The 14956-nt window shown below is 36.6% G+C and overlaps 1 protein-coding gene across 1 annotated transcript in view; it reads right to left on the reverse strand.

The window, feature by feature from the left end:
- TMPRSS15 (transmembrane serine protease 15) overlaps positions 1–14956 on the reverse strand; it is a 159430-nt gene that overhangs the window by 13178 nt on the left and 131296 nt on the right. Inside the window, exons 20-22 of the mRNA XM_058296480.1 lie at positions 14808–14903; positions 10882–10931; positions 10533–10704 (exon numbers count right to left, since the gene is read on the reverse strand). Coding sequence (XP_058152463.1) covers positions 10533–10704; positions 10882–10931; positions 14808–14903 — 318 coding nt within the window. The remainder of the gene's footprint in view (positions 1–10532; positions 10705–10881; positions 10932–14807; positions 14904–14956) is intronic.

Genomic DNA, 14956 nt, shown 5'->3' on the forward strand with positions numbered 1-14956 from the left:
AATCTGTCATAGACTTTGACAGTGCCGACTTATATCACCTGAAAACTAGTCACACATAGATAACTAAATGCTTGCTCTCTCAAGAGTTCAAACATTTGACTCATGAAATATAGTATCTAAGTAAAATAATATTTCAGATAAATTTTGTGACTAATTATATCAATAAGTGATAGAATTTTAAAAGTGTTAAAACTTTTTCAAATAGAGATTAAGCCCATTTTATAGATTCTCTTTTGAAGTTTATAGAATATAGTAGTTATCAAACATGATAGTATTGTTTCTCTATATGCATGCTACATATTTTATCTTCAGAAACCATCACTTTTAGAAGTTTAGAGATGTATGTACAGTGTATTTACAATAGATTTCAATCATTGTTAAATTAAGGAAGTTGAAAGAAAGACTTGCTAGAGTCCCAAATTCTTCTTTTTAAGTACTAAACTCCATGGGCGAATAATAAATATAATTACCATTATGAGAGAGTTTGTGGGTAACTAAAGTTTAGTAATCAACATTTCCTCTCATTATTTTAAGGTTTGGAATAGACATCTAATACCAGGACCACAAACTGTGAAGATTAAATATGCATGTGCTGAACTATTGTTCTAATTAAATACAACTTAAAATTAATCTTCTCACACATTCCTAATGATTTTCAAAATTGTTACTGTCTTACATGGAAAATAGTCTCTTTTTTCATATTTTCATTTCTGCAGCACCTGTAACTATCGTAAGTAGTAAGTATTCCTTCAAGAATCATTTACATTTCTCCCCCAAGTCCTGCTTCACAAACCGTTCTGTGTCTATGTACTTGACTTCCCTACCATAAGCCCAACACCAGCTCAAGAACCAATATAATATCCTATAATAATTATATAGCCTTGCTTCAGTGGAAACAACTTGAAAATATAGATGTTATAGCCAGTGGTTCTCAAACTTTATTGTTTATAAGAACCACCTGAGGTATTTGTTAAATGTTCAGATTATCAGTTTCTACCTTCAGAAATTCTAATGTGGTAGATTGGTGTGTGAACAAAGAATCTGTACTTTGTAGTCACTCTAGAGATGTTGCACAGTGAAAAATCTTTCCTTGCTTTACCATTGATTAAAAACTGAAATAGGGGAGAAGGAAAGCTTCAGAGAAATCACTTAGGATGCAAAGAGGAGACTTAGGGTTTTAAGAATTTCTTGTCTCAAAACATTTACATTCTAGCAAAGCAGGGAAGAACTGTCGGACAGAGAGAGATGGGGATGAGAGAAAGAGATAACCCCACGTGACAGGTAAGCTCCAATCCAGCAGAGGATCAAGTTGGCAGAAATAGAGAACCTTCAGCCAGAATCAGCAGGGATTAAGCAGAGCATTCAAGGACCCTAGCAGCCTGCCCTTAGGGGAATGTGACCACTTTGCACATAGTTCACCTTGGTCTGCATGGTCAAGTAAAATGATGATCCTAGCAGCAAGGAAAAGAGAAGCTCATGTGGGGAGAGAAAGACACACATTTCAGACCTCTGTAACCTCAAAGACTATTACAGGACCTGGTACACAATAGGTGCTACATATATGCTGCGTGGGATGAAAAAAAATCTAATGTTATCCCCACTCCAAGTTGCTACGTGCTGGAATGTAAACAACTTCACTGCTCTGAGCATCAGGATGTCCATTTGTAAGTGGGATTCTCAATGTAGTAGAAAGCAAAATGTGGTAAGATAATCAGGAAAGAACACCATATGTTAAATGGAAAAAAAAATCAATGGAAATTTATAACTCTTAAACTCATAGATATCATTACTAAAGGTAACTCAAGAAAAACCATAGCATATTTGTCACTGCCAACATTTATTTTTAACTCCAGCACCCTGTTGTGGATCTCTATTAATATTTTCTTCTGAATAAGGATGACCAATTCCAATTTTTGAGGCAAGTAAAAATCAGGATGCCTTTGAAATATGCAGCTACTGCCAGAGAATAGGAAATTTTTCAAGAATAGCAGGGGTAATTCTAAAAGAACAAAGGAGCCAGATTAAATGGGATACAAGTGGTCAAGTTTTAACAATTTGGATATTGTGTAATAATAATAAAATTACCTAATTAATTTTATTAATTAATTAATTTAATAAAAATTAATTACCTAATTAATTTTATTATTATTATTAAAGATTTTATTTTTTAAAAATTTACCCCCCCCCCCGTTGTCTGCTCTCTGTGTCCATTCACCGTGTATTCTTCTGTGACTGCTTCTATCCTTATCAGTGGCACCGGGAACCTGTGTTTCTTTTTGTTGCGTCATCTTGTTGTGTCAGCTCTGCTTGTGTGCGGCGCCATTCCTGGGCAGGCTGCACTTTTCTTTCGCACTGGGCGGCTCTCCTTAGGGGGCACACTCCTTGCGCGGGGGCTCCCCTATGGGGGGACACCCATGTGTGGCACAGCACTCCTTGCGCGCATCAGCACTGCGCATGGGCCAGCTCCACACGGGTCAAGGAGGCCCGGGGTTTGAACTGCCGACCTCCCATGTGGTAGGTGGACTCCCTATCCACTGGGCTAAGTCCACTTCTCTAATTAATTTTAAATAAGTTGTTCATGAAAGGTTATGGGTCCATATGAAAAAAAAAGAGAGAAGTTTAAAGGTATAGAAAAGGTAATATTATAAAAGGATGGTAGATAGGCAATGTTCAACTTTTATTCCTTTTATGAATAAGGAGGAACAGATATGTAGTTATTTTGTTTGTTCCATTAAGTATAAATTTGTTTTATATAATAGCCATATGCTTACTTATTAAAGTGTAAATAGAAGTAAGTACAGGGAACCAGGAGTAAGCCAGATAATCCTCAGCACCATTTGACCTCGCTGATTGTTCCTAGAAACTGAAGGAAGCATCTTTAAACAACTTTCTTGGCTTCCAGGACGCTTCACGTACTTGTGGCTTTCCTTTGATCTCATTCCCTGTTCTTAATCAGTATTTGTTTCCAGATCTTTTTCTTCTTCTCAAACATAAAGTATTAGAATATCCCAGGGTTCTTTCTTCAGGTTTCTTCTCTTTTCCATTCTCTCCATAAACGATCTTATCTACTTCCATTATTTTTAATACCAGCAATATACTGAACAATTCATACATGTATTTCAATTCTTACTTCTCCTCTGAACTCCAGACTTACACACTCACAAGAGGACATTACCACTGGGATGTCAAGCAAGAAGTACAAAATTTAACACACAAAAATAAAAAATCTTATTCTCTGTCTAATCATGTTTCTTCCCATATTTCTCATCTCAGTAAGTGACTCCAACACTCATCCTGTTGCTCAAACACAAACACATTGTTCTTCACTTTCCCTACTCCTCACCTGTGATCCTTTGGTAAAATCAGATGGCTCTAACCTAGGACTTCTTAACAAGGGGTCTGTGAGCTCGAATTGAAATTAAAAAAAAACATTATTCTTGTGGGATGTGTTGGTGCAGGTGTGATAATTTATCAGATAACACACAGCATAGTGTGGGCTGAGTAAGAGTCTGTGGTTTTCACCTGACTGGCAAATGGGTCCGTGGAGCAAAAAAGTTTAAGAACCCCTACTAACCCTTAGAAGTTACTAACAGGCTCTCCAGTGAGGCTCTCCCCAACCCTATACAAAATAGCTCCCCTTGTTTCCATCATTCTCTCTCTCATGTAACATTTTTATGTTTCTTTATTGCATTTATCACTTGTATTCATCAGGGTTCTCTAGGGAAACAGAACCAACAGTTGTCTCATGCAACTGTGGAGACGAGCAAGTTCAAATTCTGTAGAGAAGCCATAAACTGGGAACTTCAATGAAGGTTTTCAATGTATTCTCCAGGAGAAGCTGGCTCGCTGAAGTAGAGGTAGAAATTCTCTCTTCTGACTGCTGAGCTCATCACTTCTTCTTTTAAGGCCTTCAACTGATTGGATGAGACATATCTCAATGCTGAAGGCAGTATCAAGTTGATTGTAGATGTTATCAGCCATAGAGGAAATCAATTTACCGATGATTTAAATCCACTAAATATCCTCACAGTAACAATTAAGCCAGTGCTTGCTTGACCAAACAACCTGGCCAAGATGACATATGAACTTAACCATCATATTACTCCTTAAAATAAAATATTTGAATGTCTTTCTGCCTGAGCCTATAAGGTAAGCACTGTTAGGGCAAGAACTTTTGCAAAACTTAGAGCCATGCCTGGCATAGAATAAGTGCTCAGGAAATATTATTTGATTGAATAATCTATAAAAACAGAACTAATTCAAAAGAGGGAAGGAATGAGCACTACCAGTGGTAAAGCATAATAGTCAGGCAAGGACAGGGAAGCTGTATGTCCAGCCACACTTGCACATGTGGTTACAAATAATAACCAAGAAGAAGAGTGTTCAGCAGTGGAATTCAAGAATATGAATTAGTTCCAAAAGAAAATGTAACTTTGGAGATCAGACACAGAAACTTCTGGGAAATAGAACTTCTAGGTAGACTCATAATTATAATTAGATATCTAGTAATAAAAAATACGTCATTCAAATAGGGTTAATATAATAATGTCTAGGAAATAGATTAATAATGTTGAACAGAGAGAAGTAAAAAATAAGTTTAAAAAGAAGTCACCAGGTAGGAAATCAAAAAAACCCATGAGAAAGGCATAAAGGTAAAAAAAACCTTAGTGAGATACTAAGAGAATTTTAATTATGAGAAGACAACTAGCAAATAAAACTTGAAATGTCTTTGAAAAGTGCCCAACTCCCTCATCCTAAACAAAAAACAATGTCACTAAACTAATCTTGAAATATCTACTAGCCTTAGGAAATGTTCTTTATCTTTTTGGCCTGCAAAAATGAAAATAATCTTGAAAATGTATCATAGTATTTCTGCAACCTAAGGAAGATAATACATTAACTATTAGCCTAACCCCCAAAAGCCAGAGGAATAGGTAGATAAATAGAAAAATATATTAAACTTTGATGAGTATTTTCAGAATAAGCTTAACTGGAAGTGAAATAACTTTTTAAATTATTTTATTTGTGTACGCTCTGTGTCCTATTTAATGTGCTTGAGGTATTCAAAAGAATCCAAATTTTTAAATTGCAATCACAGTGTCAAAAGTAATATTATTTTATATCAACATATAAATAACAATTGGCTTTTAAAGTTTTATTAGCTATATCAGCTTAATAAATTTAGCACTAAATAAAGCATTAATAGTACTATGTATTTCTTGTCATTCCCATAAATATGCCTCATACATTAAATCATTTATTTCTGGAGTGTGGAGTGTTCACATCTGTTTCAAGGCATTGTTTCAGTAAGGAATGAGATAATCTATGTGATGCACTTGGTCTACTCTTTCAGCTAACTTAAAGAATAGATGATTGACAAGAGGTTTCTTTTAGGGGGTTCTAAGCTTGAGCAAATAAGTAAATATATTGTGGGTACTGGCAATAAAGCTTCTTATGAGTGGAGTTGCAAATAAAGAAGAGGGCAAGAATAGAATGTACCCTGGGATACCTGATTTGAATTGGAGATATTACTTTGAATTTATATTTATATGTATAGCTGTGTCTGTCTATTAAGAGGATCTAAGAGCAAGGACACACAGCAGGGGTAATAAGCATAAACAAAATCATCTTATACAATGTAGAATTAACTAAAACTAGCTAAGCAAAAACAAGGTTTCTTATAGAAAAGATTGGTTAAAGGCTAGGACAGGGAATATACAAGATGAACCTTGAATATCATCTTTTTCCAGAATTTACAGAAAATCTCAAAGAATCAGCATGATTCAAGATAGAAATAGGAAGGAACAAGTTTGATAGGTTTCCCATTAACCAAACTGAGACAAATTGAGCCAGTGAATAATAAAATATATTGAATATAATACCCATTGCATAATATAAAAGGCCATGAGTCTTTATTGATATAAAATCAGTGAACACATAAATAAATGTGGGGAGGAGGAGAAAATCTTTTCCTTATCGTAGAACTCAAACAAAAAACAGAGAAAGAATGATGCAGTTAGATTATCATCAGTAGATGCCAAAATTAATCTTTTAAAGTTTGATGAGGAACAGATATTTACAGTCTCAATTTTATCTTGCCACCAATTACCTAATTCAGTACACGTTCTACAGTAGATATGCAGTGGCAGAACCTGGAGACACCACCTTAGTCAAATAATCAAAGCTACATAGACCCCAAACTGGAAACACAGACATCATGTGCTTCCTGATACGATGCATTGAGAAAGAGCAGCACCACTCCAGTGATATCCCTGTTTCCAAATGTGTAATCTGAATCTAATTCTGAATAAATTTTAGGCAAACTCAAATTGAAGGACTTTCTATAAAACAATTGGCCTGCCTTCTTTGAAAATATCAGACAAGAAAGGCAAAGTCTGAGGGACATTACAGAGTAAAGAAGATTAAAAGAGCAAAGCAAATTTCTACTGCACCTCTACTGCATTATCCTGGACTGGTTCCTGTGTGTAAACAAACAAACAAGCATGTTATAAAGTGCATGTTTGGAACAATTGACAAGAATGAGCGCATTCGGTAGAATGCATTCTATTAAATGAATGAACGCATTCTGTAGAACGCATTCTGTTGAATGAATGCATTCTGTTAAATTTCCATGATTTGCTACGTTTATGTAGGAAAATATCCTTGTTCTTAGTAAAGATACATTGAAATCTTTAAGGGTAAATGGTCACAATATCTACCAAATATTACTCCAGATTTGGAGATAAAGGAAGACCAAAGAAGCACATGCATAAAATGTACACAATTGACAAATCTGAGAAATAGTATATGGGAGTTCTATGTACTATTTTTGCAATTTTTTGCATGCTTGAAATTATACCAATATAAAAGTTTAGAAAAGAAATATACTGAGTGTCTACTCTGCAATCCTGGATTCCTCTTTCAAAGAATTTTCCTGTTCAGGAATAGCAGCACAATAAAATTTTTATTGCACATTTGTATAATTTACATTTTGCTCAAGTATTGCGACAGTTTACTTTTGCCCTGCTAACCTCCCTAGGAGGTGTATATCTTTGTAGCCATGCTACAGATGAGGAAACTGAAACCTGGAGATACCAAAGGGCTTGTCTATAATTGCATATGATGTCAGTAACAATAAAAGGATCAAAATCCTATTCTCTGGTTCAAAGTCAACCTTGAACTATAAATCATAGAAAAGTTGGTCCATACCCTTTAAAACCTCTTTTTTATGGATGGAAAATAAGATAAGTCAGGGATAGAGGAACAGAATAGGCACAGGTATATTTAGGATTATCCAAGAATACCGAGGCTGAGAGATGGGAATGAAAGCATTAATTACCAGAAGGTAGGCAGAAGAGCTGTCCAATTAAAGCATTCTAACCACCTGCAGGTTAAAACATCTGGAATAAGTTTACATTGACGACAAGTCAATTGTGTAGTATGATTTCAATAAGCTCCTTGAGCACAGCTATTCTTATTAGGAAAGTATGACTTTCACTGCACAACTTTAGGGTTTTAAAAAGAGAAAGAATAGGCAATATTAGCATTCTGGTAAATTTATTTTTCAGTCAAGCTATATAAAATAATATTTGAAACTTTCCTGCTTTGTTAGAGACATCAAGTAGAAAGCATGAAAACTCTTGACAACTACAGAAAGGAGAAATAATACCTTTGAGTATGTACAGAAAGTAAAATGTAATGTTAAGAATAATGAGGATAATTTAAAATTCATTACAACTCTGTTACAGCTCACCTTCATTTGCTTGTGTTCAAATTGAAACTGTGAAAATACAATTTGTCTTATATAACTGAACATGTGTTTATATTAGATGAAACTGCTTTTCTATTTTTTTTTCTTTTTGGTGTATTTGTGGTATGAAAAAAATATGACATTGGTATCAGCAAACTATACTAACATCTTTAAGGTAGATAATTGAAAGATGTCCCTAAAATCACAGCAAGCCTGGCTGACATTTAGAAAACAAGTGTTCTTGCAAGAACATTAAACGGGAATTTACCAAATCTAAGCTTTAATACAGAAAGTTGTTGACTTACTACACCTACTAAATAAGCAACAGGAAACATGAATCTTTAGCTAAAAATACACTTCATTTTTTGAACACAGTTAGGATATACATGTTACCCATATATGACATACCCAAGGCAGGGAATATGTGTAGGCAAATGTTATGCAAGGATAGGCAAATTGATTGCTGTCAATATTTGTTATTGTATGGTTAAACATAAATTAAACTATAATTATTATTATAAGGCAGAAAAGTCAAGGAGATGTGCTTTAAGTATGGGAGAGACTATATTTTAGGTACAAAGAAAAAATCAGAAAGAATTTTAGGTACAGTTAGGGCAATACCCTGGCTGATATCACTGGAGGCCAGCAATCAGACTAATCTGATCTGGACAAGGATCCTAGTTTCCCATGATTTGGACTATGCATTTGAGTCTCCCCTTACTTTGGTACTATGGTTATTTAGCCATCTGCTCAACCCTTTAACGCTCTGGACTTCCCTGTCTCTCAAAACAAAAACAAAAACAAAAACAAAAAACTTCCACAGCCCTCTAAGTTAGACAATTTGTCTTCATTGACTCAAGAAATGTCAAAGTCAGTGTTAGTTGAGAGAGTTAACTCTTTAAACCCGATTAACTAGAGCTGCCTTTCCCACCCCTGAGCATGTGGGTTCTTTCTTCAGAGATTCTGGGCACTGGATTTGAAGGGGCACATCCTGCTTCTCACAGGCAGGTTCATTCTCTGAGGTCTCTCCTACCTACTCAGGAGCAGGGGATCAACTCTCGGTCAGGGCTCATGAATCTCTTTCGAGGAATCTATCCTTTTCTCTCCTAACTCAGAACTGCTGGAATGCGACTACCTAACGAGATGCTTCTCTCATGCAGCAATAGAGAATTAACATGGACGTGGGTCCAAGACCATTTATTTTCTCCTCCTTTGTCTCTGCCTGCTCCACCCACAATATTCTTTCTCATGGCATTGCTTTTGGAATGGCTGCTTCTAGAGGAAGAAGACAAATCCTAGAATGCAGCCTAACTTTGCCATATTATGTTATAAAAAAAGGGAGAAAGACATAGTTGACAGTAGTTCTAAATTTTATTTATAGACAATATTGAAGTAGATATGACTTGAGAACTAAGTTAACATTTTATCATAATTTAGAACAGGGTGGCAGACTTGGCCCAGTGGTTAGGACTTTCGTCTACCACATGGGAGGTCGGCGGTTCAAACCCCAGGGCCTCCTTGACCCGTGTGGAGCTGGCCCATGAGCAGTGCTGATGCGCGCAAGGAGTGCCCTGCCACATAGGGGTGTCCCCTGCGTAGGGGAGCCCCACGCGCAAGGAGTGCGCCCCGTAAGGAGAGCCGCCCAGCACGAAAGAAAGTGCAGCCTGCCCAGGAATGGCGCCGTACACACGGAGAACTGACACAGCAAGATGATGTGACAAAAAGAAACACAGATTCCCGTGCCGCTGACAACAACAGAAGCAGACAAAGAAGACACAGCAAATAGACAAAGAGAATAGAGAACTGGGGTGGGGCGGGGGGAAGGGGAGAGAAATAAATAATAAATAAATCTTTTTAAAAAATTTAGAACAAGTGCTTACACACAAACTTCTATAATACAGTATCTTTGTAACTTGAGGGCTACCCAGCCATGCTTTTTGAAACTGACAATTTGCTGATAATAAATAATGGCCTAAATGAATGATAAACAACACAGTTTATACATAAATTCGAATTTTACACCCTTAAATACTTACCTTATGAATAAGTAAAAAATTTAAAATTTTATTTCTGTAGGAAATATAATACTTGGTGCTAGTGTCTACCTTTTTAAACTGAGTGTTGCCGCCTTTCTCCACCCCTCCTCCCCTTCCAGCCCCCGCCACCCTTCCCGCCAGTCCCGCCCATATTACCAACCTACAATCTGCCCTCTTCCCCAGTAACTGCTTACAGCGTATTACCAGAGGTCTGCCCCCCCAGTTTTAGCCAATCCGCAGCCACCCCTCCGCCCTGCTCTCCCCCTCATACTCCACCCCCTTCCCTGCCTATATAACCAAGTGTACTTCCACAATAAAGCAGACCTGTTCTTGCGCTCAAGCGGTCTCCGTGGTTCTTTCCTAACCGCGCGTCCCCCACACCTGGAGAGCCGGTGCTACGCCCGGAGCACCCCCCGCCGGCGGTTCGACTGGAGCAGCCCCCCGATTCCTGGGCCTGAGCGAGGTTGGAATCCCCCCGCTCTGCCACAACTGAGTATTCTATTTTTCTTTCTTTCTCTCTCTCTTTTTTTAGGAAGTAGCAGGATGAACCCTGGACCTCGTGCATGGGAAGCAGGAGCTCAACCACTTGAGCTGCATCTGCTTCCCCAACTTTGTATTTTTAAACGTGATTTTAATGGGACTAGCAGGCACATTTTTCTGATGGGTTGATTTTGTGAGGCTGCCCTTGCTGGGCATGTCTGCTTTGGTGACCTGGCTTGGAACCGACACTGGAATGGCACACTTACCCATACATGCAGTGCGCGGCAGTCACGAGCCAGCTATTGCTGATGAGAGAAGCCCCACAGAGAAGATGGTCGTTATAATACAGAGCAGCGAGCCAGGGCCAGGACCCCTCTTTGGCATTACTTCCTCCAACAATCTTCGGACTGACTTGAGTCACCAATTTTTCCCCACATGCTATTAAAAAAATTGAAGGAAGAACATATATTTTATTTTGCTGGGTCTCTTCTACCAACAGGAAATCTACTCATGAAAATTGAGTAGTTCATTACAAAATAACTTCAGAAGACATGCACGCTATTCTGAATTTTAAACTTAAGGCTTGGAAGAGATCATGACAAAGTATTTACTTACATTTGTGGTTACATTGTAACTGAATCACGGAATCCTGTAAACATTCTCCACTGTAATAGAAAAACAATTATATTTCAAAAATTGCGTATTAAATGTTTTGAAGTAAAATACAGGGTGGGTTATCCTATTTTTCTTTTTTACTAAAATTGACTTTGAAACATAGGTATCATATGTGAAAATTCAGGGAGACTGAAATGAATAGCAGAAAAGCCTTGATTAGCGTCAAATAAACCTGAGTTCACATTCTAATTCTACCTTGCATCTTTGTGTGATTTTGGGCAAGTTGCTCAAGGTCTCTGAGACTCAGTTTCCTTATCTATAAGAACTCTGTGAGAATTAAAAGAAATAGTTTCAGTGCAATTATTATTGTGCCTTAAACAAAATAAACAGTCGATAAATGATAATTATTGTTATGTTTCCTCGAACTATCCTTGGATTCCATTATTATATAATGCAGAATACGCCACTGTATTGCTAATCCAACTACTATTGAGTACCCAGCACTATGTGCCAGGCTGTGTGCTTGATGGAGGGAATTCAAGGATATAAAAATCTTGGGTCCTGTTTTCAAGGAAGGCAGACTTGAAATCAGCCAAATATAAAATAGAACATAGGCACACGGCATTTTAAAAACACTCACTTAAAAATTTGTATACTAACTTTTTTCAAAAGTGAAGCATTCCATTTTAAACAAAAATTTAAACAAAGAAAACTTGTTTCAAAATGTGTTATGTGTACTAACCACTAGAGGTCAGTATTACACAAGGAATTAAAGTACTTTCCCACTATTTCCTGATGCAGCTATTGCAGATATTGGTCACGTTAAAACACAACACATACATATTTTTAATGGTTTATATTTCTATATTTAACTACATATAATTGTGTATGTTATTTAGGCACTTGAACTTTTAGGAAAATATGTCCCAACTCTACATGAGATCATGAATACAATCAAAGCAACCTTATGTTTCCAGAACATATATGAGATAAGGTTTGTTTGAAATCAGAGGCTTTTATGCTATCTGCTTGAGATACCTTTGAATAAAGGATAATTTCCACTGAAATGTAAAGAAATATGCTTTATTAATTATCAGTATGTATGTATGTATGTATGCTTATCGATATGGACACAGATATAACAGTATTTATAACTCCCCAAAGAAGCCTAAATTACCCCTTCTGTTATCCACTTGTGATTGACAGATATAGTTTCCAAGACATGTCCTAGTGTTTTGTCACCTTTCATCCCATCTCTTTCTACATCTATAGTACTCATCAATGCAAATCCACATTCAAATAGCTCACTTTTCTGAGGTATTTTCAATTGTTTCAGAAAGAAGAAGCAATGCTTACCATTTTGTAGTATGTAAAAAAGGAGATGAAAAAAAAAAACAATATATTTTAGGACTTCTTTGAAAAAGCAAAAAGTTTTGGTCAATGTAATAATTAACCAGAAAAAATACTCTGAACTTTTCCATATATTCTACGCATATTAGTTAATCACATTTTCATACACAAATATGCATATGAAGCATCTCAGTGTAGAGGACTTTACTGTCTGGTCAGAACACGCAGTAAATCCACATTTCATCCAGATATATGTAGAAAAATTGGTGAGAAATAGGATAAAGTTCTCAGCTTTGGTCCTGGAGCCAAAGCCAGGTTAGCCCTCCTATTGGAAGAAAGATACCACCAAGATTCTGGGTCTTTCTCTTGATTTGTGCCAACATAATCAAGCCTCTAGCTTGCAAAGGCCATTGTTTTCTTATTTTCTCCCTTCTAGGATCTCTCCTTGAAGTGAGCCCCTGTAGAAGCTCCTGCCCTGGGCACTTTAGATGGCAGGACCTTAGCCTGTAAAGGCTGCAAGCTTTGGAGTCAAATAGACCTGGGTTAGAATCTCAACATTGCCTACTAGGTTTGTGAACTTGTGCAAGTCACTTATCAAACTGAGCTTCTGTTTCCTCATCCTCGTAGTGAAGCAATAGTGCCTAAGTCACAGAGCTTTTGCATGTTTTGGAAATCACCTGTGTGATATTCCTATCACAGTGTCTGCATATGGTAGATGTTCAATAAAGTATTTTGGTAAGCACTTTATATCCTGTATTTAGCACTGTGTTTAGAATAAAAGGTTGATTAGTAAATTTTGAGTCAAATATCTACTGATGCCTAGCACTGGGTTTAAAGTGGCTTAAAGAATTGGCAGAAATGACAGCATAGTGCTGGCAGTTACATGCACCATGTAACATTTCCAGTTATATCTGGTCAAATTGCCAGCATCACTTCGGGTGGTCTTTTCCCAATGGAGGGAAAGTGCAATCTGATCCTGGTCTTTGCCTCACAATAGGAGAAACAAATGGGGATATAGATGAATCAGTTTTCACAGTTGGAAGAATATCTTTCCTGAGATCCTATTTTTTTATTATAACCATTAGAGTTGAGGGAATTTTCAAAAGCACTAGTTTTCATGGGAAAATAAACTTAATCATTTCTATAATCAATCAACCAATCAATCAATGTATATGAGTCTTATTTTCAGCCAACCCAGCATAATGTGGCTAATTCAGGAAGAGATTAAGGCCATTTAATTAGCTGGCTTATTGGTGCATGAAAGGTTAACATATCTATATTCATAAATGGTGTCTCTCAAATAACATGCATACACATATAACAGCAACATCAATATAAGATGGTCCTGGCATTTGGCTGATAAGCATTGAATAACCTGAAATGTGCTTTTAATTTAGATAAATGGTCTTTAAGATTCTCCCTTCCTTCTTTTTCTTACTCATTCTTAAATGTCTATAGGATATAAATAGAAGGAATTCTCAATGTACAAGCTGCTTCAAGCTCTTTAATGGTAATGTAAATTTAGATATGCCTTGTAGAAAGGAAATCTGGAGACTTGCTCTCTCACTTGCAGATGTTTAGCTTCACCTACGATGAGGCTAGTAAGAACAGTCAGGGCCCAGCAAATATACATATAAAACATTTAATTGGAAAGACTGCTTTGAATGGTACTGAAATGATTTCTGTGTCAGTGTGCTTTACTGGTTGAGCTCACAGAAATGGTAACTTTTCAGGAAGAGCTGAATAGTTAGATAATTTCATTCTTTCACCATTAAGGGTAAGTGATACAAAATACTACAAGCCAATGTACCAGCAATGGCATCTTAACTCATTGTTCCTAGTTATGGCTCCTTGCTTTTACTTTCTTCCCACCCACAGCTGGCCTTTCATGGAACTGTAAAATTCAAAAGCCAATTTCAAAAAAAATTACCATTAATGCCCAGACATTAAGAATTACAAAATCCAGGCTAAAACAGGACTTTGAATTCAGGACAGACATTGCCTTTTAAAACCTTAGTAAAGGCTTTACTAATTTTAAAGAAAAAAAGAGATTATGTAGGTACATCTAGAAGTCTGGCCTCCTTCATTTAACATTCCTGCTCTATTTGCTGAAAGAGAGCAAGGCAGAGAAAGATGATCTTGATATGATTTTTCCCTTCTTTCTTCTTTTTTAAATGCTATATAATTTGAGTTGCTCTCTTAAGTCTGATCATATTGGGCCTATTTTATTCCTGGTCTCACAATTTCTTTCTATGGGATTTCATTGTTTGTGAATTTGAGGGTAAGGGTAAAAAAAAGTGTGGAATTAATATTTATTGAATCCCTGTCAGTGTGCTATAAAATTACATACACAATATGTCATTTAGCCTTCTTATCATGTGTATGAGGGTTGGGCAGTGTAGTTGCATAGGATCAGTTAGATACTATTTAAGATGATCTGAAGAATGAAGGAAGTCAGATAACTTTTAAGATAACATGGTCAGTCAGTGGTAGGATTCAAATATGATTGTCTTCCAAAATCCCATCTTCTTTCCAGTCCATATACAACTAGTCCAAGAAGAGATATTAGTACCCACCTGGGTGTTAGTATCAAGCTACCGTTAGGTGCTGTTTTTAATGTGACAAATGGTCCACCTTCAGTAGAGACGATTGGCATTGATGAGTTCATGCTCCTAGGGGGGACACAAAAACCACATACTCAGAGACAAATGAAAAAACAAACAAA

Source organism: Dasypus novemcinctus, chromosome 4, assembly GCF_030445035.2.
Source record: "Dasypus novemcinctus isolate mDasNov1 chromosome 4, mDasNov1.1.hap2, whole genome shotgun sequence".
NCBI classification, from domain to species: domain Eukaryota; kingdom Metazoa; phylum Chordata; class Mammalia; order Cingulata; family Dasypodidae; genus Dasypus; species Dasypus novemcinctus.